Source organism: Chiloscyllium plagiosum, unplaced genomic scaffold, assembly GCF_037043375.1.
Source record: "Chiloscyllium plagiosum isolate Xiang-an unplaced genomic scaffold, Cpla_swu_hap1 HiC_scaffold_43, whole genome shotgun sequence".
Taxonomy (NCBI): domain Eukaryota; kingdom Metazoa; phylum Chordata; class Chondrichthyes; order Orectolobiformes; family Hemiscylliidae; genus Chiloscyllium; species Chiloscyllium plagiosum.
Window position 1 is genome coordinate 8,866,153 of NW_028270181.1, and position 26,951 is coordinate 8,893,103.

The 26,951-nt window shown below is 47.4% G+C and overlaps 1 protein-coding gene across 1 annotated transcript in view; it reads left to right on the forward strand.

Annotated features, from left to right (window-relative positions):
• ret (ret proto-oncogene receptor tyrosine kinase) overlaps positions 1–26,951 on the forward strand; it is a 134,496-nt gene that overhangs the window by 79,036 nt on the left and 28,509 nt on the right. Inside the window, exons 8-13 of the mRNA XM_087982272.1 lie at positions 9,497–9,622; positions 12,059–12,166; positions 15,233–15,352; positions 16,650–16,906; positions 17,824–17,971; positions 23,101–23,208. Coding sequence (XP_087838398.1) covers positions 9,497–9,622; positions 12,059–12,166; positions 15,233–15,352; positions 16,650–16,906; positions 17,824–17,971; positions 23,101–23,208 — 867 coding nt within the window. The remainder of the gene's footprint in view (positions 1–9,496; positions 9,623–12,058; positions 12,167–15,232; positions 15,353–16,649; positions 16,907–17,823; positions 17,972–23,100; positions 23,209–26,951) is intronic.

Here is a 26,951-nt window from a genome sequence, read left to right on the forward strand (position 1 = left end):
AATATGAACTTGGATTCTCTGGATCCTTCTGGGATGCTAGCTTTGTACTTTAGCCACTAATTATGCCAAATCCAGTTTGTAAATTTTCTGAATTGAACAATATGTAAAACAGTTTACAATATACATTAATGACATAAGATGAAGGTATTAAAAGTATATAATATTAGCAAATTTGCTGATGACACAAAGCTGGGTGGCAGGGTGAAATGTGAGGAGGATGTTATGAGAATACAGGGTGATTTGGACAGGCTAGGTGAGTGGATGGATGCATGGCTGATGCAATTTAATGTGGATAAGTGTGTGGTTATCCACTTTGGTGGCAAGAACAGGAAAACAGATTATTATCTAAATGGAGTCAAGTTAGGTAAAGAGGAAGTACAACGAGATCAGTTAATGGAAGCAAGCATCAGGTACAGCAGGCAGTGAAGAAAGCTAATGGCATGCTGGCCTTCATAACAAGAGGAATTGAGTATAGGAGCAATGGGGTCCTTCTGCAGCTGTACAGGGCCTGGTGAGACTGCACATGGAGTATTGTGTGCAGTTTTTGTCTCCAAATTTGAGGAAGGACATTCTGGCTATTGAGGGATTGCAGTGTAGGTTCACAAAGTCAATTCCCGGAATGGCATGACTATCATATGTTGAAAGATTGGAGCAACTGGGCTTGTATACTCTTGAGTTTAGAAGGCTGAGAGGGGATCTGATTGAGACATATAAGATTATTAAAGGATTGGACACTCTGGAGGCAGGAAGCATATTTCCGCTGATGGGTGAGTCCAGAACCAGAGGACACAGTTTAAAAATAAGGGGTAGGCCATTTAGAACAGAGTTGAGGAAAAACTTCTTCACCCAGAGAGTGGTGGATATATGGAATGCTCTACCCCAGAAGTAAGTGGATACTTTCAAGAAAGAGATGGATAGAGCTCTTAAAGATAGTGGAATCAAGGGTTACGGGGATAAGGCAGGAACAGGATACTGATTGTGGATGATCAGCCATGATCATAATGAATGGTGGTGCTGGCTTGAAGGGCCGAATGGCCTACTCCTGCACCTATTGTCTATTGTCTATAATATTTTATCCTGTGTTCTAGCCTAGTGATTGACAATAGGTTAGTGCTTTGTTACAACATAAGTTATCATTATCATGATGGGAGTTAACCTCAGACTCTAAAACTTGTACAGACTGACAGCAATAACCCCAAGGAAACCAGAAAACCCTCAATTTAGTCCAGGTGATCCCATTGCTCAGAAATGTCCACAAATGCCATGGATTCATTCCAACATCATCCAAGGTCTCACGAATCACTTCTTGCAGTGTTTTTCGACAGACACGGGACAAGGCACAATTGTTACAAAGTCACCTCCAGTATCTATGAGCTGCCACATTTGTAGAACTGATTATTGATTACATAATGGAATAAAAATTGGATGGGCAAGAATTATAGACTCAGCGATTAGCTGTGCCAAATGACTGCCCAGGCAGTGATGATGATTGTACAAAACTCAACTGAATCTGCTCCACTGCTTTTCTCAGGTGGTGGATTCCAGACCTTGAACACTTCGAATTTGCTTTATTGTCACATGTACTCAAATGGGTACAATGAAAAGTTTGCAAGTTGCCTCTTATAGTGCCGTTTTATCTACAAAGGTACCTAGGTTCAGATTTTTAAGTACAAATTCTTTCGGAAAGAAAGTAGAAACATAAATAAAAACTTCAGAATAACAGTACTTCTAACCCAGCCCATGCTGGCACCTAGACTCTAGACTGCACTGGGACATGACTCCAGACGACACTGGGACATGACTCTAGACCAAACTGGGCCATGACTCCAGACCACACTGGACCTTGACTCCGGACCATGACTCCAGACCACACTGGGGGATGACACCAGACCACACTGGGCGATGACTCCAGACCACATTGGGCCATGACTCCAGAGCACACTGGGCGATGACACCAGACCACATTGGGCCATGACTCCAGAGCACACTGGGACATGGCTCCAGACCGAACTGGGACATGACACCAGACCACACTGGGACATGACTCCAGACCACATTGGGCCATGGCTCCAGACCACACTGGGCGATGACACCAGACCACACTGGGGGATGACACCAGACCACACTGGGCGATGACTCCAGACCACATTGGGCCATGACTCCAGAGCACACTGGGCGATGACACCAGACCACACTGGGCGATGACTCCAGACCACACTGGGCCATGACTCCAGACCACACTGGGACATGACTCCAGACCACACTGGGCCATGGCTCCAGACCACACTGGGACATGGCTCCAGACCGAACTGGGACATGACACCAGACCACACTGGGACATGACTCCAGACCACACTGGGACATGGCTCCAGACCGAACTGGGACATTACTCCAGACCACACTGGGACATGACTCCAGACCGCACTGGGCCATGGCTCCAGACCGCACTGGGTCATGACTCCAGACCACACTGGGACACATGACACCAGAATACACTGGGACATGACCCCAGACCACACTGGGCCATGGTTCCAGACCACACTGGGGCACATGACACCAGACCACACTGGGACATGACCCCAGACCACACTGGGACATGGCTCCAGACCACACTGGGACATGGCTCCAGACCTAACTGGGACATGACACCAGACCACACTGGGACATGACTCCAGACCACACTGGGACATGGCTCCAGACCGAACTGGGACATTACTCCAGACCACACTGGGACATGACCCCAGACCACACTGGGCCATGGTTCCAGACCACACTGGGGCACATGACACCAGACCACACTGGGACATGACCCCATACCACACTGGGACATGACCCCAGACCACACTGGGCCATGGCTCCAGACCGCACTGGGTCATGACTCCAGACCACACTGGGACACATGACACCAGACTACACTGGGACACATGACTCCAGACCATACTGGGCCATGACTCCAGACCACACTGGGACATGACTCCAGACCACACTGGGCCATGGCTCCAGACTGCACTGGGCTATGACTCCAGACCACACTGGGACATGACTCCAGACTACACTGGGACACATAACACCAGAACACACTGGGACATGACTCCGGACCACACTAGGCCATGGCTCCAGACCGCACTGGGACATGACTCCAGACCACACTGGGCCATGGCTCCAGACCACACTGGGACATGGCTCCAGACCGAACTGGGACATGACACCAGACCACATTGGGCCATGGCTCCAGACCGAACTGGGACATGACACCAGACCACACTGGGCCATGGCTCCAGACCGCACTGGGACATTACTCCGACCACACTGGGACATGACTCCAGATCACACTGGGCGATGACTCCAGACCACACTGGGACATGACCCCAGACCACACTGGGACGCGACCCCAGACCACACTGGGACATGATTCCAGACCACACTGGGACATGACCCCAGACCGCACTGGGCCATGGCTCCAGACCGCACAGGGTCATGACTCCAGACCACACTGGGACACATGACACCAGAATACACTGGGACATGACCCCAGACCACACTGGGCCATGGCTCCAGACCACACTGGGACACATGACTCCAGACCATACTGGGCCATCACTCCAGACCACACTGGGACATGACTCCAGATCACACTGGGCCATGGCTCCAGACCGCACTGGGCTATGACTCCAGACCACACCGGGACATGACCCCAGACCACACTGGGACATGACTCCAGACCACACTGGGACACATGACACCAGAACACACTGGGACATGACTCCAGACCACACTGGGCCATGGCTCCATACCGCACTGGGACATGACTCCAGACCGCACTGGGCCATGACTCCAGACTACACTGGGCCATGGCTCCAGACCACACTGGGCCATGACTCCAAACCACACTGGGCCATGACTCCAGACCACACTGGGCCATGGGTCCAAATCGCGCTGGGCTATGACTCCAAACCACACTGGGACATGACCCCAGACCACACTGGGACATGACTCTAGACCACACTGGGCAATGACTCCAGACCACACTGGGTCATGACTCCAGACCACACTGGGACATGACTCCAGACCACACTGGGCCATGACTCCAGACCACACTGGGCCATGATTCCAGACCACACTGGGACATGACCCCAGACCACACTGGGACATGACTCCAGACCACACTGGGACATGACTCCAGACCACACTGGGCCATTACTCCAGACCACACTGGGCCATGATTCCAGACCACACTAGGACATGACTCCAGACCCACTGGGCCGTGACTCCAGACCACACTGGGTCATAACTCCAGACCAAACCGGGACATGACCCCAGACCAAACCGGGACATGACCCCAGACCATACCGGGACATAATCCCAGACCACATTGGGCCATGACTCCAGACCATACTGAGACATGACCCCAGGCCACACTGGGACATGACTCCAGACCACACTGGGCCATGACTCCAGACCACCTGGGACATGACTCCAGACCACACTGGACCATGACCCTAGACCATACTGGGACATGGCTCCAGGCCACACTGGGTCATGACTCCAGACCACACTGGGCCATGACTCCAGACCACACTGGGACATGACTCCAGACAACACTGGCCCATGACACCAGACCACACTGGGACATGACTCCAGACCACACTGGGCCATGACCCTACACCACACTGGGACATGGCTCCAGACCACACTGGGACATGACTCCAGACAACACTGGCCCATGACACCAGACCACACTGGGACATGACTCCAGACCACACTGGGCCATGACCCTACACTACACTGGGACATGGCTCCAGGCCACACTGCGTCATGACTCCAGACCACACTGGACCATGACTCCAGACCACACTGGGACATGACTCCAGACAACACTGGGGCAAGACTCCAGACCACACTGGGACATGACTCCAGACCACACTTGGCCATGACCCCAGACCGCACTGGGACATGACCCTAGACCACACTGGGACATGACTCCACACCACACTGGGGCAAGACTCCAGACCACACCGGGACATGATCCCAGACCACACTGGGACATGACTCCAGACCGCACTGGGACATGACTCCAGACTGCACTGGGTCATGACTCCAGACCACACTGGGCCATGACCCTAGACCATACTGGGACATGGCTCCAGGCCACACTGGGTCATGACTCCAGACCACACTGGGCCATGACTCCAGACCACACTGGGACATGACTCCAGACAACACTGGCCCATGACACCAGACCACACTGGGACATGACTCCAGACCACACTGGGCCATGACCCTACACCACACTGGGACATGGCTCCAGACCACACTGGGACATGACTCCAGACAACACTGGCCCATGACACCAGACCACACTGGGACATGACTCCAGACCACACTGGGCTATGACCCTACACCACACTGGGACATGGCTCCAGGCCACACTGCGTCATGACTCCAGACCACACTGGACCATGACTCCAGACCACACTGGGACATGACTCCAGACAACACTGGGGCAAGACTCCAGACCACACTGGGACATGACTCCAGACCACACTTGGCCATGACCCCAGACCGCACTGGGACATGACCCTAGACCACACTGGGACATGACTCCACACCACACTGGGGCAAGACTCCAGACCACACCGGGACATGATCCCAGACCACACTGGGACATGACTCCAGACCGCACTGGGACATGACTCCAGACTGCACTGGGTCATGACTCCAGATCACACTGGGCCATGACTCCAGTCCACACTAGGCCATGACTCCAGACCACACCACGCCATGACTTCAGACCACACCAAGCCATGACTCCAGGCCACACTGGGTCATTACTCCAGACCACACTGGGCCATGACTCCAGACCACACTGGGACATGACCCCAGACCTCTCTGGGACATGACTCCAGACTACACTGGTCCATGGCTCCAGACCACACTGGGACACATGACTCCAGACCATACTGGGCCATGACTCCAGACCACACTGGGACATGACTCCAGACCACACTGGGCCATGGCTCCAGACAGCACTGGGCTATGACTCCAGACCACACCGGGACATGACCCCAGACCACACTGGGACATGACTCCAGACCACACTGGGACACATGACACCAGAACACACTGGGACATGACTCCAGACCACACTGGGCCATGGCTCCAGACCGCACTGGGACATGACTCCTGACCGCACTGGGCCATGACTCCAGACTACACTGGGCCATGGCTCCAGACCACACTGGGCCATGACTCCAAACCACACTGGGCCATGACTCCAGACCACACTGGGCCATGGGTCCAAATCGCGCTGGGCTATGACTCCAAACCACACTGGGACATGACTCCAGACCACACTGGGCCATGGCTCCAGACCGCACTGGGCTATGACTCCAGACCACACTATGACATGACCCCAGACCACACTGGGACATGACTCCAGACCACGCTGGGACACATGACACCAGAACACACTGGGACATGACTCCAGACCACACTGGGCCATGGCTCCAGACCACACTGGGACATGACTCCTGACCGCACTGGGCCATGACTCCAGACTACACTGGGCCATGGCTCCAGACCACACTGGGCCATGACTCCAAACCACACTGGGCCATGACTCCAGACCACACTGGGCCATGGGTCCAAATCGCGCTGGGCTATGACTCCAAACCACACTGGGACATGACCCCAGACCACACTGGGACATGACTCTAGACCACACTGGGCAATGACTCCAGACCACACTGGGTCATGACTCCAGACCACACTGGGACATGACTCCAGACCACACTGGGCCATGACTCCAGACCACACTGGGCCATGATTCCAGACCACACTGGGACATGACCCCAGACCACACTGGGACATGACTCCAGACCACACTGGGACATGACTCCAGACCACACTGGGCCATGACTCCAGACCACACTGGGCCATGATTCCAGACCACACTGGGCCATGACTCCAGACCACACTGGGCCATGACTCCAGACCACACTGGGTCATTACTCCAGACCACACTGGGCCATGACTCCAGACCACACTGGGCCATGACTCCAGACAACACTGGCCCATGACACCAGACCACACTGGGACATGGCTCCAGGCCACACTGGGTCATGACTCCAGACCACACTGGGCCATGACTCCAGACCACACTGGGACATGACTCCAGACCACACTGGGACATGACTCCAGACCACACTGGGCCATGACCCTACACCACACTGGGACATGGCTCCAGGCCACACTGCGTCATGACTCCAGACCACACTGGACAATGACTCCAGACCACACTGGGACATGACTCCAGACAACACTGGCCCATGACACCAGACCACACTGGGACATGACTCCAGACCACACTTGGCCATGACCCCAGACCGCACTGGGACATGACCCCAGACCACACTGGGACATGACTCCACACCACACTGGGGCAAGACTCCAGACCACACCGGGACATGATCCCAGACCACACTGGGACATGACTCCAGACCGCACTGGGACATGACTCCAGACTGCACTGGGTCATGACTCCAGATCACACTGGGCCATGACTCCAGTCCACACTAGGCCATGACTCCAGACCACACCACGCCATGACTTCAGACCACACCACGCCATGACTCCAGACCACACCACGCCATGACTTCAGACCACACCAAGCCATGACTCCAGGCCACACTGGGTCATTACTCCAGACCACACTGGGCCATGACTCCAGATTGTTGTTGAAACTTTATTGCTGGAACAGCACAGCAGGTCAGGCAGCATCCAGGGAACAGGAGATTCGACGTTTCGGGCACAGGCCCTTCTTCATGACTCCAGACCACACTGGGACATGACCCCAGACCTCTCTGGGACATGACTCCAGACCACACTGGGCCATGAATCCAGTCCACACTAGGCCATGACTCCAGACCATAGCATGCCATTACTGCAGATCACACCAGGCCATGACTCCAGTTCACACTAGGGCATGACTCCAGATCATACAATGCCATGACTGCAGACCACACTGGGCCATGACTCCAGACCACAGTAGGCCATGACTCCAGACCATACCACGCCATGACTACAGACCACACTACACCATGACTGCCGACCACACCAGGCCATGACTCCAGACCACACTAGGCCATGATTCCAGACTATACCACGCCATGACTCCAGACCATACCACTCCATGACTGCAGACCACACCAAGCCATGACTCCAGACCAAACCAGGCCATGACTCCAGACCATACCACGCCATGACTCCAGACCATACCACGCCATGACTGCAGACCACACCAAGCCATGACTCCAAACCACATCAGGCCATGACTCCAGACCATACCACGCCATGACTCCATACCATACCACGCCATGACTGCAGACCATACCACGCCTTGACTCCAGACCATATCATGCCATGACCCCAGACCATGCCACGCCATGACTCCAGACCATACCATGCCATGACTGCAGACCACACCGGGCCATGACTCCAGACCACACTGGGCCATGACTCTAGACCATGCCAGGCCACGACTCCAAACTATGCCAGGCCTCGCCTCAAGACTCTCAATACCGGGAGTCCACATTGAGGCAGCGAGTCCATGATGACTTCACTCAAAGCTCAAGGACAGAAGAAAGAAAAAAAAGCAAAGGGAGGAAAAAAAAGGAAAGAAATGTTCAGAGCAAATGAACTCTGGCTGAGGAGTCCTACTGTGCTGCCATCTTGGAATTTAGAGGCTGTGGGAAGTGATTTTTTTCAACGCTTTTGCTTCTTTTCCAAAATTTTGTATCTGTGCCCTCTCAATCCCGATCCTTTCATGACTGGGATAATTTCTGTGTCTCTATTCTGTCCAGCCCTGTCATGATTTTGAATGCCTTGAACAAATCTCCTCTCAGACTTCTCCTCTCTGTGGAGAACTGTCCTGACTTTCTGAGTCCGAGTACTCCTGAAATAGACCAACCACACCTTCATTTAGGAGAATTCAGTTTCTGCTGGGCATTCCTCAACTGAGCGAAAGCGAGGACTCCAGATGCTGGAGATTAGAGTTGTGAGTGTGGCACTGGAAAAGCACAGCAGGTCAGGCAACATCTGAGGAGCAGGAAAACCGATGTTTTGGGCAAAAGCCCTTCATCAAGAATTTCTAAACTGAGCTGAATTGAAGGAAGTCATGTTCATGTTTTGCTTTTCATTGACGGATCCTCTTGTACATTCACAGTCAGCACACTATTCATATCCTTGTGATTTTGAAATATAGTTTAATTAAGTTAATTAGAGCATTTTGTAATCTTAAGCCTATGCCAGTGTCATTATTTATTCAACTGAAGTCTCATTCCTCTTCACAGTTCAAGTGTTGCATGTCCTTAACCCGAAGGGACTCTATTTGATTATTTAACGTAACAAAATGTGAATGCTTTATACAGATGACAAAGCAAGATTTAAACCCTGCTTTAAAATACATGGAATTAATGGAGTTTTCTTCTCTCTGCAGACACAGACAGAAATAACAATTGTCCCAAAATCTGTGCGACAAACAGGCAGCGCTCTGAGTGTGAGGAATGTGGCGGTCTTGGTACATTAACGGGGAAATGTCAGTGGCGACAGGGCTTTGAAAAGGGTATGAATCTTCTGCAATGACTCAGTTCTTCCTTTGTAATTGTCCATTATATGTGAAACTTTAATATTAACTACTGAATGATATAACTTCCGAATACTTTTGGAAATTTTGAATGCTTGAAGAATAATACGTCCAAAATAATTTGTGGTTAACTATAGCCTTCAGATCTCAGATATCCCCTGAAATGTTTCAATTATTAAAGTATTATGTTGGTCAAGGAGACAGAGACTAAAACTGGTTAAATATAATTTTTGATAGAGAAAGGATGATGTAGGTACTTTCTGATCTCTTTCCAGATTGTGTTATGTGATCTCACCATCCACTTGAACTATCTAAAGGAGCAGGATAACCATCAGTTAATTTCACAGGCTTTCTCACATTACAGCATGAGACTGAACTGAAACACACATGGAACAGTCATATATATACTCTGGCTATAGGAGGAAGCTGGAGGCTGGGAATCTTGCAGCAGGAGGTGGCATGGTGGATCAGTGGTTAGCACTGCAGCCCCACAGCACCAGGATCTGGGTTCGATTCCACCCTCAGGCGACTGTGTGGAGTTTGCACATTCTCTCCATGTCAATGTGGGCAGTCCAAAGATATGCAGGTTAGGTGAATTGGCCATGGGAAATGCAGGGTTAGAGGACAGGGGTGTAAATCTGGGTGAAATGCTCTTTGGAGGGTTGGTGTGGACTCAATAGACTGAATGTCTTGCTTCCACACTGTATGAAATAATGTACCTCCTGACCTCTATCAGCTACAAGGCACAGGTCAGGAATGTGATGGAATAGTCCACCTGCTTCGGTGAGTGCTTCGCCAACAATATCAAAGGAGCTCACACCATCCAGGATAAAACAGACCACTTGATTGTTACACCCAACTTAACATTCACTCATTCTACCACCAATGCTCAGTACCAGTAGTATGCAATATCCACAAAATGCACTGCAGGAACTCACCAAGGCTCCTTCAAAGCCTACTGTTGTGTTATGCTTCACAGGCTGTATGTGTTGATGATAAAGTGATGATACCACACATGTTGACAAACAGTTGCCGAAAATGTGGTGATGCACTTATCAGTGGTTTGTGGCACATCATTTCTAACAGATATTGTCTGACGTTGGTCTGCAGTACACTGGCGAACTGTGGACATGTGTGCTAAGTGGGAAAATGGCCCACTATCCACATGGAACATATGGTACAAAATGTTAAGTGAAAGACCGTACATTGTCGAGTGACAAAACAAGATTTTCACTTTGCATTGCTGCATTTCCTACAACATTAATGGAGTCACGATTACCATTCCCAGCACCAGCTATGCTCAGAAAGTAAATGTAAAATTCCTAGCCCACAACCATTCCATCACACAGGGTATCCTTTCTCAAAGACAGGTCAGTGAAAGAGATATGCAATGAGTGAGCAAGTAGAGAATTGTCAGAACTGGGAAGAGAGTGTGAGCTGGAAATTCAAATACAAATTATTCAATACCAGCATGGGGTTCTAAGATATGTAATCAACCCTGTATCATAAGAAATCATTCCTGACCATGAAGCTGCTTTGTGAAGGATCAGAAGACAGCTCAGACCTATGTTTGGCACACCAATCCCATACACAGAGTAAGGAAGAACACTGTGATGGCGACGATTGGACAGTGATGATGAATGACAGCAACCAGCAGCAAGACACTGAATTGTTAAACAAGTGCAGCAGAAGTTCATGTGGAATAAACAAAACCATCTGCACAGAAATTATCATTTTATCTAAATGTGTTGAAACCAGGAAACCAAGTCGACATCAAGAATTTTGCGTCTCCTGTTTTACTTCACACTTGTGGGATAATCTACCATGTTGAGAGATGAAAGGCTCAGTAGCCAGTTGGCGAGTTTCAATTACAATGGAGCCAGACATGAGAATGTAAATGAGCCATATTTCAGTCATTGCTTTTGAGCAGCAGAACAGAGAGAAAGAAAATGAGTTGGTGACAAGGACTGTAAGTCTCTCTCGCTGTTTCTCTCATCATCTTGAGAGAGACAGCACCCTCAAATTGGGAAATGCAAAGAACTCAAAGACAACGACAAACTTCATCATTGCTAAGGATGCCAGCTACTCCTCAAGGACTGTCAAAACATGTTGAAACAGTCCTTTTGAAAAGTTTCTAAAATACAATATATTTTAATATAATTTTTGTCTACAACCTATTAGATCATAATAATGCAGTTGTGACAGATATATTGACAAAGGGTGGGAAGACATTTGTGTGGAACTTAAACACTGGCACAGATATGTTGAGCTGAATGGCCTCTTTCTGTGCTGTAAAGACTTTGTAAATACTGTATAAGCAATGTTGGATGTTGTACATTAATTCCAATCAGTGTTGATGTATTGCTTGGTTTATCTGTGGACTTGCCACTATAAATCTTTTCTTACTGTCTGCAGGTATATCAAAAAATTACTCCACTTGCTCATCAGACCTCACCAGTTGTCCTGACGGGTACTGCGATGTCGTGGAGAAGAAGAAGAGCACATGTCCCCAAGATTGCATTGGTATGTAACCACAGTCATCCTAGCCCTGCCAAATCTTGACTCATCAAGTATACATCAGCATGGTCACCAGAGAGAACAGTCCTGTTTCATGAAGTCAAGAGATAATACAGCACAGAAGGAGATCATTTGGCTGTCATGTCTGTACCGGTCAACAAAAATCCCGCAAAACTAATCCCATTTTCCAGCTTTTTGTATATAGTCCTGGAGGTTAAAAAAAAAGTGAATATCTAAATACCTTTTAAATACTACTTGGATTTTTGACTCGACCGTCCTTTAGGACAGCAAGTTTTCGACTCCCATTATCCTTTACGTCTTAGCCTTCTACGTCTTTCCTTAAATCTTTGCTTTCTCGGTTTTGACCACACCTCCAACACTAATGTACAAAGTACCTTCCTATCCCCACTGTCTATTTTATACCTCTCTCTCAGATTCCTCTCAACCTTCACCGCTCCAGAGTAAAAAACCTCACTGTCTCCAATCTTTCCTCATAGTTTAGACCCTCCAGCCTAGGTAGCATCTGGTAAATCTCCTCTGTACCCTGTCATTACAGCCTTCCTTTAGTGTGGTGACCAGAACTGCAGGCAGTATTCCAGTTAAGACCTAACCAACATTTTATACAGTTCCAGCATACCCAACTCCCCCCCACCCCTCCCCCGCCCCGCCGTTCCGGTAGTCTCTGCAGTTGACTAATAAACGCAGTATAGTCAGTTCTGCTATAGCGTGGTAGTTCCAATCTCATGCTATCCTATGTTATAAGAAAATTGTGTAATAGCAGCACCATTTAAACTAATGGGGCTGGAATCGCACTAGAACCAACACACACTTTAAAAGTTCACGCTATGGAAACACTGCCCCCAATTTGTCAATCGTGTTATAGCGAATTCACATTAATGAAACTCACGTTGTAGCAGAACGACCTACATGCCATGACCCTTCCCAATCATCTTGCTGACCTGCCCTGCCACTGTCAGGGAACCCATAAATATACATTCTTTGGTATTCATTCATGGGTGAGGCATCACTGATGAGGCCAGGATTTATTGTCCATCCCGAATTGCCCAGAGGGCAGTTAAGAGTCAACCACATTGCTGTGAGTCTGGAGTTACATGTAGGCCAGACCAGGTAAGAATAGCAGATTTCCTTTCCTAAAGGTCATCAGTGAACCAGATTGGTTTCTCATCAACAATGGATTTATCATTAGGCTCTTAAATCCAGATATTCATTGAATTCAAATCCCACCCTCTACCATTGCATGATTTGAACCTGTGATCCCACAACATTACCTTGGTCTCCGGATTAATAGTCCAGCAATAGTATCACTAGACCATTGCCTCACCGATGGGAAAGGGACATATCAAAGTCCCTCTGATTGTCAATACTTTCCATTCACAGTGTAATCACTTGCTCTGTTATCTTTCCCAAAGTGCAGAACGTCACACATTGAGAATATAGAATATAGAACATAGAACGTTACAGCGCAGTACAGGCCCTTCAGCCCTCGATGTTGCGCCAACCTGTGAAATTAATCTGATGCATGTGTACACTGTTCCATTATTATCCATATGTATGTCCAATACCCATTTAAATGCCCTTAACGTTGGTGAGTCTATTACAGTTGCAGGCAGGCCATTCCACGCCCCTACTACTCTCTGAGTAAAGAAACTACCCCTGATATCCGTCCTAAATCCATCGCACCTCAATTTAAAGCTATGTCCCCTCATGTTAGCCTTCACCATCCGAGGAAAAAAGCTCTCACTGACCACCCTATCTACCCTCTGATTATCTTATACGTCTTGATTGTCACCTCTCAACCTTTTTCTCTCCAATGAAAACAGCCTCAGCTCCCTCAGCCTTTCCTCATAAAACCTTCCTTCCATTACAGGCAACATCCGAGTTAATCACCTCTGAACATTTCCAAAGCTTCCACATCCTTTCTATAATGTCGTGACCAGAATTGTACGCAATACTCCAGGTGCGGCCTTACCAGTATCTTGTACAGTTGAAGCATGACATTGTAGCTTCAAAACTCAATCTTTCTACCAATAAACACCAACACACCATATGCCTTCTTAACAACCTGTGTGGAACGTTCAGATATTTATGTACCTGGACACCGAGATCTCTGTTCATCTCCACTGCCAAGAATTTTACCATTAGCCCAGTACTCCTCATTCTTCTTATTTCTTCCGAACTAAACTACCTCACGCTTTTCTGCATTAAACTCCATTTGCCAATTCTCAGCCCAGCTCTGCATCTTATCTCTGTAACCCACAACATCCTTTGGCACTATCCACAACTCTGCCTTTCTTAGTGTCATCCACAAATTTACTAACCCATCCTTCTACATCCGCATCCAGATCATTTATAAAAAAGACTAATGACAGTGGCCCCAAAACAGATCCTTGCAGTACACCACTGGTAACTGAGTTCCAGGATGAACGTTTCCCATCAACCACCACCCTCTGACTTCTTTCAGCCAGCCATTTTCTGATCCAATTCGCTAAATCACCTTTAATCCCGAAACTCCGTATTTTGTGCAATAGCCTACGGTGTGGAACCTTATCAAACGCCTTACTGAAGTCCATATACATCACATCAACCGCTTTACCTTTATCCACCTGTTTTGTCACCTTCTCGAAAAACTCAATAAGGTTAGTTAGGCATGACCTACCCTCCACAAAACCATATTGACTTTCCCTATTCGAATTATTCCTTTCTAGATGATTATAAATCCTATCTCTTATAGCCTTATCCGACACCTTACCCATAACCGAAGTAGGCTCACTGGCCTATAACTTCTGCATCAAATTCCATTTGCTACTGCTCTGCCCACCTCTTCAGTCCACTGATCTGCTCCTGCAGTTTGCAGCAATCTATGTTATTTACGACTCCACAATTTCCATGTCATCTGCAAACGTCTTGATTCCACCCTCTACATTTAAGTTGAACTCATTAACACACACCAGAACCAGTACAGACAAGGTGGGCCAAATGGCCTTCTTTTACACCAATACAATTCAGTGATTGCACCTGTCTCACATGCTGTCTTTCATCTATCTGATGTAGAATGGGACAAGGTTGTTGGCGGATTTGAACCTGGAGAGCTGGGAGGAATTAAAGGAGGTTTCGGAACCTGCGTCTGCTATTCTGATAACAAATGTGTTTGCCAAAAGGATGATGTTGTTGGTAGGTTAATTACTAGAATTTTTTTCTTGGCATTTGATGCAGATGCTACCCTTTTGACTCATTATCATTGTTATGTCAAATCTGAGGTAAAACAAGTCAACTATTTACCATCTTAGATTGAAAAATGGCAGCCCCAGCAATCCAGTGCTCCCTGAGTACTGTACTCTATGTTCTACATTTCCTGTCATTGGTGTTTAGACTTGGTGGATCTGTGAGTTCCGTGGGTGGCAGCAGCTTCTAGAACTGTGCACCAATGCATCAACACGCCGATCAGCACTGAGTCATAGACCTGCACGGAAACAGACCTTCAGTCCAACTCATCCATGCCGACCAGATATCCTAAATTAATCTAGTCCCATTTGCCAGCATTTGGCCCATCTCTGTCTAAACCCTTCCTATTCATTTTCCATCCAGGTGCATTTTAAATGTTGTAATTGTACCAGTCTCCACCACTTTCTCTGGCCATCTATTCCATACAAGCACCACACTATGCATGAAAAAGTAGCCCCTTAGGTCTCTTTTAAATCTTTCCCCTCATCTTAAGCCTGTACCTTCTAATTTTGGACTACCCCCCCCCCCCACCCTGGTGAACACATCTTGACTATTTTCCCCATCCATGCCCCTCATGATTTTATCAAGTCACCCTTCCACATGTGCGGAACCTCTGAGCAGCTGCACCCCCACACAAACTCAGAAATTGTTGGAAAAAAACCTCAACAGCATCTATGTAGAGAAAGCAGAGTTAACGTTTCGGGTCCTGTGACACTTCTTTAGAATTTAATTTTAGTTGTCTGGTTTTCAGCTTAGAGAGAACATTTACTGAGGGGTCAGCCTGGTTCCCAATTTGTCTTAGGCTATTTTATTTCAAAGGCTTTGACAGAGATCCAAGAGAGATAGAATGTGTTCCTTCAAGGGCTGAATAATTATCAGAGGGAATAATTTAAGTTTGTATAATATATTAAAGTTTGTATACACATATGAATAGATTCAAGACCAGCTTCTTCCCCACCGTTATTAGACTTCTGAATGGACATCTCAAATTTTAAATTTAATGTTGATCTCGCTGTTTGTGCACCTTCTCTGCAGCTGTAACATTGTGTTCCTTGCTCTGTTCTATTACCCTGATGCACATTGTATGGCATGACCTGTCTGTATTGCATGCAAAACAAAAATTTTCACTGTACTTAGGTACATTTCACAATAATAAATCAAATCAAATCAAATTATCTCCAAACTAATGAGCCATGTTAAAGTGGGTGTCCATTCATTGATGTTGTCTGTTTTGTTTCATTCACAGAGTTGGTTTGTGATGATCTGTGTAAAACCATCATTGCAGCTGCAGTGTTGCTATCCTTTATCCTGTCTGTGCTGCTGTCTTCCTATTTCATCCACCGGTACCACAAGAACGCTCCCAAGCCGCCCATCGCCTCAGCGGAAATGACCTTCAGAAGACCAGCTCAGGCCTATCCCATCAGCTACTCCTCAAACAACATTCGGAGACCTTCCATGGATTCAATGGAAAATCAAGTGGCAGTGGATTCCTTCAAGATACCAGTGAGTGCCACTTGTACTGTAGCCTTGTTTTATAAGGAAGAGTTTGCACAAAATTTCACCCTTTTCATTTTGATCATTAATAACAATCCTTTTTTTTTGTTACTTGCATTTTAAGTGAACAATACAGTGAAAAGATTGAATGGTCGCCATAATCTGGCACCATTTTGAATACAGGCGTACCCCCGTATCCATGAGTGCTACATTCCAAGACTTATTGCGAATGCCTGAAACCGTGGATACTAGCGAACCCATTCATTTAAGTGGGAAATTTACCTACCCCGGCAGCCCCCTGGAATTATTTCTGGAATGTTTTTGGGCCATGGTAAACCGCGGATAACTGAAACCATGAAAACCGAATCTGTGGATACTGGATTCTACTGTAGTTTAAGAATAAAAAGGAGTGGGTCCCGTAACTGAAGCATCTGGCTCAGAAGCAAGGCTTCCCAATGCACCACAAGACCTCCCATGATTTGTATTCTGCCTGTAATTTCTATACAATCCCACATTTCCATACAAGAGATCATTTCAACACAGACATCATTTACAGAGACAACATTTGGTCAAAGGATTTACTTGAGAATGAATTGTTCACATAAAAAGTAAGGTCACCATCGCCCCACTCTTTCATTAGAGAGAGGCGATTGGTGGTTGTTTAATCTGAGGGTCACTGTACCTCAGGTGAGGAGACAAATTGAAAAGGAGAATCCTTCGTGGAATTGTGTGGGAATTAAACCTGATGTTTCAAAAACCAACCGTCCAACTAACGGAGCTAACTGACCTCTACATGGGCAATGAAGTGCTAATTAGCTTCTTAAAATTAACACGCGTAAGCCAAGTGTTTGGGCTGTCAGGTATTACTCGGCCTTATCAAGTGTTCCTCCATTTCTAAAGTGTGCAATATCCTTTGTTCCTGACAGGAGGATCCCAAGTGGGAATTTCCGAGGAAGAACCTGGTCCTGGGTAAGACCCTTGGGGAAGGAGAATTTGGGAAAGTGGTGAAGGCGACAGCATTCAGGCTCAAGGGCAAAGCAGGCTACACCACTGTGGCGGTCAAGATGTTGAAAGGTACGATCTTCGAAGTGTTACTATGACATGCAAGTGTTGCTCACATCCATGTAGTCAGCAGTTCGCACTTTAAGATTTAAGACAGAGTTCCAAGGTTAGGGAACCTTGACAAAATCGAGACTGCCCTGACCCAAAGCACCCGTGCCCCAACTTCGACCTTATTGAGTAAACTCTCCCACAGACCTGGGGTCAGCACAATCAACATCCTGACCAACAGCAGCCGTCAGTATGTGTTCACATATCTGAAGGACATTTCTTTGGGAAGGCCAGCAGGACATGTATCGACTCAGCGCAGAAGGAAGCCATTCAATCCAACATATCTGTGATAGCTCTTTAAAAGAATGATCAAATTAGTCCCAGTTTTTCCCCATAACCTTGCAACTTTTTTTCTCTCTGCAAGTATTTGTCAAACTACATGTCTTCTGAACATTACTATTGAGTCTGAATCTTGAAAAGTTGTGGAGTGCAGGTCATAATAGTTTTCTGCTTAAAAACCTATTTTCCTTATCTCACCTCCTCATACTGCAATGGGTCAGAGAGACCAAAGGTCAAAGTTTACCCAGGGTTGGCACAATGATAGTAGGTCAGCTGTCAGTACTGGGACTGGTTGGGCAATGTTAACATGGACAGCCTCCTGAGGCGGAGGACCTGCTGCCTCGTCAAGGATGGCATGCAGGCTGCCAGGTCCAGTCAGAGAGCCAGCACATGCCTGTGACATCAATGGGAGAGGTGGGCACTGCTGGAGCAATTGGAAGACCCCAGGGAGTTAGAGGTGGAGTGCAGGAGCTGTTGGTGATGTGGGATGGGCTACCTTCCCTCCTCACAGTTTCCTCTTTGGGCCACCAGTGGCTTCCTGAGCTGCCACAGGTAGGATAGCCACATGGGAGAGCCGGCGGCTTGTCCACAAAATGGGCATCTGAATCTCCATCAGCGAACCCTGCTTAATGGTCTCCAATTCGGCAGATGGTGGAATTTGAATTCAATAAGAAAAAAATCTGGAATTAAGAATCGACTTAATGTTGACCATGAAACACTGTCAATTGTCAGAAAAAAAATCCGTCTGGTTCACTAACGTCCTTTCAGGAAGGAAATCTGCCATCCTTACCTGGTCTGGCCTACATGTGACTCCAGAACCACAGGAATGTGGTTGACTCTCAACTGCCCTCTGAAATGGCCCGGCAAGCCTCTCAGTTGTATCAACCGCTAGAAAGTCACAGCAAAGAAATGAAACCTGACGGGCCACCTGGCATCAACCTTGGAACCGGAAAAGACAACGGCAAAAACACAAACAGCCCTGTCGACCATGCAAAGACCTCCTTACCAACATCTGGGGGCTAGTGCCAAAATTGGGAGAGCTGTCTCACAGACTAGTCAAACAACAGCCTAACATAGTCACTCTTACGGAATCATACCTTACAGATAATGCCCCAGACACCATCATTATCATCCCCGGATACGTCCTGTCCCTCCAGCAAGACAGACCCAGCAGAGGTGGCGGCACAGCAGGATACAGTTGGGAGGGAGTTGCCCTGGGAATCCTTGACATCGACTCCGGACCCTGTGAAATCTCATGGCTTCAGGTTAAACATGGGCAAGGAAATCTCTTACTGGTTACTATGTACTGACCTCCTTCGGCTGATGAATCAGTACTCCTCCATGTTTAAAAATACTTGGAGGAAACGCTGAGGGTGGCAAGGGTGCAAAACTTACTCTGGGTGGGTACCACCACCACCACCAGGAGTGGCTCAGCAGCAGCATTGCTGATCGAGCTGGTTGGTTCCTAAAAGATATAACTATTAGACTTTGTCTGCGGCAGGTGGTGAAGGAACCAACAAAAGGAAAAAAACATCCTTGACCTCATCCTTACTAACCAGCCGGCTGCAGAAGCATCAGTCCATGACAGTGTCAGTAAAAGTGACCACTGCACTGTCCTTGTGGAGACAAAGTCCCACCTTCACATTTGAGAATAACCTCCATTGTGTTGTGTGGCAATATCACCGTGCTAAATGGGACAGATGTTGAATCGATCTAGTAGCTCAAGACTGGGCATCCATGAGACTCTGTGAGCCATCAACAGCAGCAAAACTGTACTCTAGCACAATCTGCAACTTCATGGCCTGGCATATCCCCCACTCAGCCATTACCATCAAGCCAGGGGATCAACCCTGGTTCAATGGCAGGTGCAGGAGGGCCTGCCAAGAGCAGGATCAGGCGTACCTAAAAATGAGGTGTCAACCTGGTGGAGCTACCAAACAGGACTACTTGCGTGCCAAACGGCATAAACAGCAAGTGATAGACAGAGCTAAGCAATCTCACAACCAACGGATCAGATCTAAGCTCTGCAGTCCTTCCACACCCAGTCGTGAATGGCGGTGGACAAGTAAACAACTCACTGGAGGAAGAGACTCCGCAAATATCCCCATCCCTAATGATGGAGGAGCCCAGCACATCAGTGCAAAGGATAAGGCTGATGCATTTGCGACAATCTTCAGTCAGAAGTGCCGAGTGGATGATCCATCTCAGGCTCCTCCAATGGTCCCCAGCATCACAGATATCAGTCTCCAGCCACTGGATACTGCAAAGGCAATGGGCCCTGTTAATAATCTGGCAATAGTACTGAAGTCCTGTGCTCCAGAACTTGCAGCTCCCCGAGCAAAGCTGTTCCAGTACAGTTATAACACTAGCATCTACCTGACAGTGTGGAAAATTGCCCAGGTATGCTCTGTGTACAAAAAGCAGGACAAATCCAATGCGGCCAATTACCGCCCAATCAGTCTACTCTCCATCATCAGTAAAGTGATGGAAGGGGTCATCAACAGTGCCATCAAGCAACACCTGCTCAGCAACAACCTGCTCAATGACGCCCAGTTGGGGTTTCACGAGGGTCACTCAGCTCCTGATCTCATTACAGCCTTGGGTCAAACATGGACAAAAGAGCTGAATTCCAGAGGGGAGGTGAGAGTGACAGCCCTTGACATCAAGGCCGCATTTAACCAAGTGTAGCATCAAGGAGCTCTGGCAAAACTGGAATCAATGGGTATCAGGGGGCAAACACTCTGCTGGTTAGAGTCATATTTGGCACAAAGGAAGGTGGTTGTGGAGGGTTAGTCATCTCAGCTCCAGGACATCTCTGCAAGAGTCCCTCAGGTTAGTGTCCTAGGCCAAAAATCTTCAGCTGCTTCATCAATGACGTTCCCTCCGTCATAAGGTCAGAAGTGGGAATGTTTACGGATAATTGCACAGCGTTCAGCATCATTCGCGACCCCTCAGATACTGAAGCAGTCCATGCTCAAATGCAACAAGATCTGGACAAATCCAGGCTTGGGCCAACAAGTGGGAAGTAACATTTGCGCCACACAAATGCCAGACAATGACCATCACCAATAAGAGGCACTCTAACTACCGCCCCTTGACATTCAACGGTATTACCATCACTGAATCCCCCACTGTCAACATCCTTGGAGTTACCACTGACCAGAAGCTCAACTGGACTCACCACATAAACATAGTGACTACATGAGCAGCTCAGAGACAAAGGATACTGCGGCAAGCAACTCACCTCCTGACACCCCAAAGTCTATCCACCATCTATGGTGCACAAGCCAGGAGTGTGACGGAATACTCCCCATTTGCCTGGGTGGGTACAGCTCGAACAACACGCAAGAAGCTTGACACCATCCAGATCAAAGCAACCCACTTGATTGGCACCACATCTACAAACATTCAATCCCTTCACCACCGGGCGAAAGTGGGTACAGCAGTGTGTACTATCTACAAGATGCACTGCAGAAATTCACCAAAGATCCTTAGACAGCACCTTCCAAACCCATGATCACTTCCATCTAGAAGCACAAGGGTAGCAGGTTCTTGGAACACCACCACCTGCACGTTCCCCTTCAAGGCACTTACCACCCTGACTTGCAAATATGCCACCATTCCTTCACAGTCGTTGGATCAATATCTTGGAAATCCCTCCAAACTGGCACCCACAGCAAGTGGACTGCAGCAATTCAAGAAGGTAGCTCACCACCACCTTCTCAAGGGATGGGCTATCAATGCTGGCCAGCCAGCGACGCCTAAGTTCCACAAATGAATTTTAAAAAATCTCGGGTCTGAGTTATAACAAATTGGACCAGCAATTTCAAATAACCTCCCTTCCAATCCCCAGTCCCTCCCTCGTCTTCCACTGTTCCCTGTCACCAACCAGATTCATTCCTCCCATTGACCAACCAGGTCGTACCCTCTACCTGTCTTCACCTATCTCCACTTCACCACCCTGCCCCAGCCACTCCCTTTATCTGCAGCTCCCCCTAACCCTAGCCCCAATCCTGAAGAAGGGTTACACCCGAAACGTTGACTTCTCCACCTCCTGATGCTGCCTGGCTTGCTGTGTTCTCCCAGCTTTCTGCTTGTCTATGTTGGATTCCAGCAACTGCAGTTTTTCTGTCTCCAGCCCACCTCTGGAACAGTCTGTCAGATCTCACCCAGGCAGTGTCAGGAACAATCCTGATCTGGTTCTCTGCTATTTTATGGGCCATTCCAACTGACAGCTGGTAAACTCAGCCTGAATTTCCCTCTCAGCGAAAGTGGGTACTGCAGATGCTGGAGATCAGCGTCTAGATTAGAGTGGTACTGGAAAAGCACAGCAGGTCAGGCAGCATCCGAGGAGCAGGAAGATTGACGTTTCGGGCAAAAGCCGTTCAGCTAATTCCTGACGAAGGGCTTTTGCCCGAAATGTTGATTTTCCTGCTCCTCGGAGGCTGCCTGACCTGCTATGCTTTTCCAGCACCACTCTAATCTAGACTCTGAATTTCCCTCTACCTGGCTTTTAACTGGGGAGCCAAAGGGTGAAGAGCATTTGTCCCTTTAGATTGGAGGAAGAGGGAATGAAATCCCAATTTCCAAAGAATTCCTCACTTTTTGTTTGATACCATGTCCTGAAGGGACAGTGGTAACTATCCTGTCCTCAGGATACCTTTTTATTCTGTTTTGTTTAGATCTTTGTGAAGCACTTCAGCTTTCTTTTTGATATATATACTTGAGTTGCTGTTTCTATGATACATACTGGCGTGAAGTCTAACGGTGGTTGCCTCCGCACTAAATCTACCTTCTGTTTTGGTGTCTGGCAGAAAACGCGTCTCAGAGTGAGCTACGGGACCTCTTATCAGAGTTCAATCTGCTGAAACAAGTCAGTCACCCCCATATTATCAAGCTGTATGGAGCCTGCTGTCAAGATGGTAAGAGAACATCGGATACGGGGTGATATTAGTGGTAACTTTATTTATACTAGTGAACAGATTATTTTAGTTTCACAAAGATATGAAACCAGTTAGTTTAAAGGCCAAGATGGATTAGATGTGAGGAAAATGTTTTGGGTGAGACTTGAAATGTAAATAGTCACTAATAAATCCAAGAGAGAGCACAGGATCTCTTTCTTTAACCAGAGAGTGGTTAGAATGTGAATTAGCAATGAAAGGGGAATTTGAGACCAGCCGCATCAATGCATTCAAGGTGAAACTAAATCAACTAAATAATGGAGAAAGCATTTTCTCCTTCCTTCATGGGATGTGGGCCAGCATTTGTTAACATCCTGAATTGTCCTTGAATGTATTGATTTTCTCAAGTTAGTTCAGAGAGCACTTGAGACTCACCCACATTGCTGGTGGGTCTAGAGTCACATATAGTTCAGATGAGATAAGGATGACGGATTTCCTTCCCTAAAAGACACCAGAGAACCTGGTAGGCTTTGAACATTGATTGTTGTAATCAACATTACTGAGACTAACTTTATATTACTAATTTTAGGGGATGCTTGTAGTGCAGTGGTAGTGTCCCTACCTCTGAGCCAGATAGGTCAAGTCCAAACCCGCCTGCTCCAGAAGTGTGTCATAAATATTATCAAAACAAAATCCATATTGCCAGTTCAGATTTCACCAGCTATAGTGGGATTTGAACTCATATCTCCAAATCATTCACCTGGGCTGCAGGATTATTAGGAGAAAGTGAGGACTGCAGATGCTGGAGATCAGAGTCGAGAGTGGGGTGCTAGAAAAGCACAGCAGGTCAGGCAGCATCTGAGGAGCAGGAATCCTGATGTCCTGATGAAGGCTCTTGCCCAAAACATTGTTTCTCCTGCTCCTCAGATGCTATCTGACCTGCTGTGCTTTTCCAGCATCCCACTCTCAACTGCTGGATTATTCAGCCCATGACATTAGAACATAGAATGTAGAACATTACCGCGCAGTACAGGCCCTTTGGCCCCCAATGTTGCACCGCCCTGTGAAACCAATCTGAAGTCCATCTAACCTACACTATTCCATTCTCGTCCATATGCCGATCCAATGACCATTTAAATGCCAGTAAAAAGTTGGTGAGTCTGCAACTGTTACAGGCAGTGCGTTCCACGCCCCTCTGAGTAAAGAAACTACCTCTGACATCTGTTCTATATCTATCATACTTCAATTTAAAGTTATGCTCCCTTATGCTAGCCATCACCATCCTCGGAAAAAAAGTTCTCACTGTCCACTTGAACTAATCCTCTGATTTATCTGATATGTCTCAATTAAGTCACCTCTCAACCTTTTTCTAGTGATAACGGCCTCAAGTCCCTCAGTCTTTTTTTGTTAGACCTTCCCTCCTCCATACCAGGCAACATCCTAGTATATCTCTTCTGAGCCCTTTCCAAAGCTTCCACATCCTTCCTATAATGCAGTGACCAGAACTGCACGCAGTACTCCAAGAGTGGCCACACACAGCTGCAGCATGACCTCATGGTTCCAAAACTCGATCCTTCTACTAGTGAAAGCTAACACACCATATACCTTCTTAACAGCCCTAATAACCTGGGTGGCAAATTTGAGGGATCTATGTACACTGACACCAAGATCTCTCTGCTCATCGACACTACCAAGGGTATTACCATTCGCCCAGTACTCTGCATTCCTGTTGCTCCTTCCAAAGTGAATCACCTCACACGTTTCTGTATTAAATTCCATCTCCCACCTCTCAGCCCAGCTCTGCAGCTTATCTATGTCCCTCTGTAACCAACAACATCCTTCGGCACTATCCACAACTGTACCTATCTTAACATTGTCCGCAAATTTATGAACCCATCCTTCTACACCCTCATCCAGGTCGCTTATAAAAATGACAAACAGGAGTGGACCCAAAACAGATCCTTGCAGTACACCACTAGTAACTGAACTCCAGGATGGACATTTCCCATCAACCACCACCCTCTGTCTTCTTTCAGCTAGCTAATTTCTGATCCAAATCGCTAAATCGCCCTCAATCCCATGCATCCGTATTTTTTACAGTAGTAGCCTACCGTGGAGAACCTTATCAAACGCCTTACTGAAATCCATATACACCACATCAATGACTTTACCCTCATCCACCTGTTTGTTCATCTTCTCAAAGAACTCAATGGGGTTTATGAGGCATGACCTACCCTTCACGAAACCATGTTGACTATCCCTAATTATTTCTATCAAGATCATTATAAATTCTCTCTCTTATAACCTTTTCCAATACATTACCCACAACTGAAGTAAGGCTCACTGGTCTACAATTACCAGGATTGTCTCTACTCCCCTGCTTGAACAAGGGAACAACATTTGCTATTCTCCAGTCTTCTGGCACTATTCCTGTAGACAGGAATTACCTCAAGGCTACTCTGTCCCCAACATTAGAAGTAACGTTGGTGGTTCAGATAAAGAAGAAGGTTCAATGTGAAACATAATCACTAACAAGGGGCAAATGGCTTTTCTACCCTGTAAATACTTGGCAACTTTGACTTCATTATCCATTGGGGATGGTCCAGTTTACGAGTGTACCTGGGGCAGGAATTCTCTTCAGGTATTACTCGCTACTGCCACTTCAGAAATTCTCACCTAGAAATGATGGGCTGGCAGGGCGGGAGAAATAGAATTAGTCCATCCAGGAATGGAGAGGTTTATTCTAACACAAATGCAAATAACAGCAAATACATTCACAGCAACCCTGGACAACACAGTGTTCTCCGCATGACCAGTTAGTGATGCTAGCTATACTTTCATAGAGCAGCCACCTCATCACTTCTCTAGGTAGTTTATCCTCCCCATTACATAGAAAGTAGCATGTGATGCTGAGGGAAATGGATAAATTGGATCATCCACAGGAATTTATTGCTATGTTACAGATGTCAAACTGTCAGCTGTGTAATAAACTTGGCTTTTGCTTTCCATGTCGATTAAGCTATATTGTATCTGCAGGTTAAAGTGAGCGGGTTAATGACAATTTACTGCTGTGCACAAGGTAAGGATCAATAGGAGTAGATGAAATGGGGAATTCTTAACAGCAAGCGAGTTCCTTGATAGCATTTCCTTCTATTTTTCAAATGCCCATTATCCGGGAACTGGAGCTACCTTCTATCCCTCATTAAGTCCAGCTTCCAAAGGACTGTCGCATTGTTTAGATTCCTTCACTGACAATTTCCAACGGGTTTTCAGAAGATGTGAATATGCCTACCTGTTGGCACCTGATTGAGACTGAATCAAAAGAAAACAAGATTGAGATGGGGCCAATGCAGTTACTCACAGTGCAGTCTCCTGGGGAGACCAAATGCAGACTAGAATAGAATAGAACCCCAACAGTGTGGAAACAGGCAATTTGGCCCATTGAGTCTACAGTGACCCTCTGAAGAGCATCCCACCCAGACCTACCCCCCTATCCTGTAACCCTGCATTTCCCATGGCTAACCCACCTAACCTACACATCCCTGGACACTATGGGCAATTTAGCATTGTCAATCCACCTAACTTGCACATCTTTGGACTGTGGAAGGAAACCTATGCAGATACGGGGAGAATGTGCAAACTCCAGTCAGACCGTTGCCCATGGGTGGAATCGAACCTGGGTACCTAGCACTGTGAGCCACCGTGCCACACTTTAAAATGCCCCTTCCTTTCCAACATGCTGTGTACCCAATGCAATTTCAGTG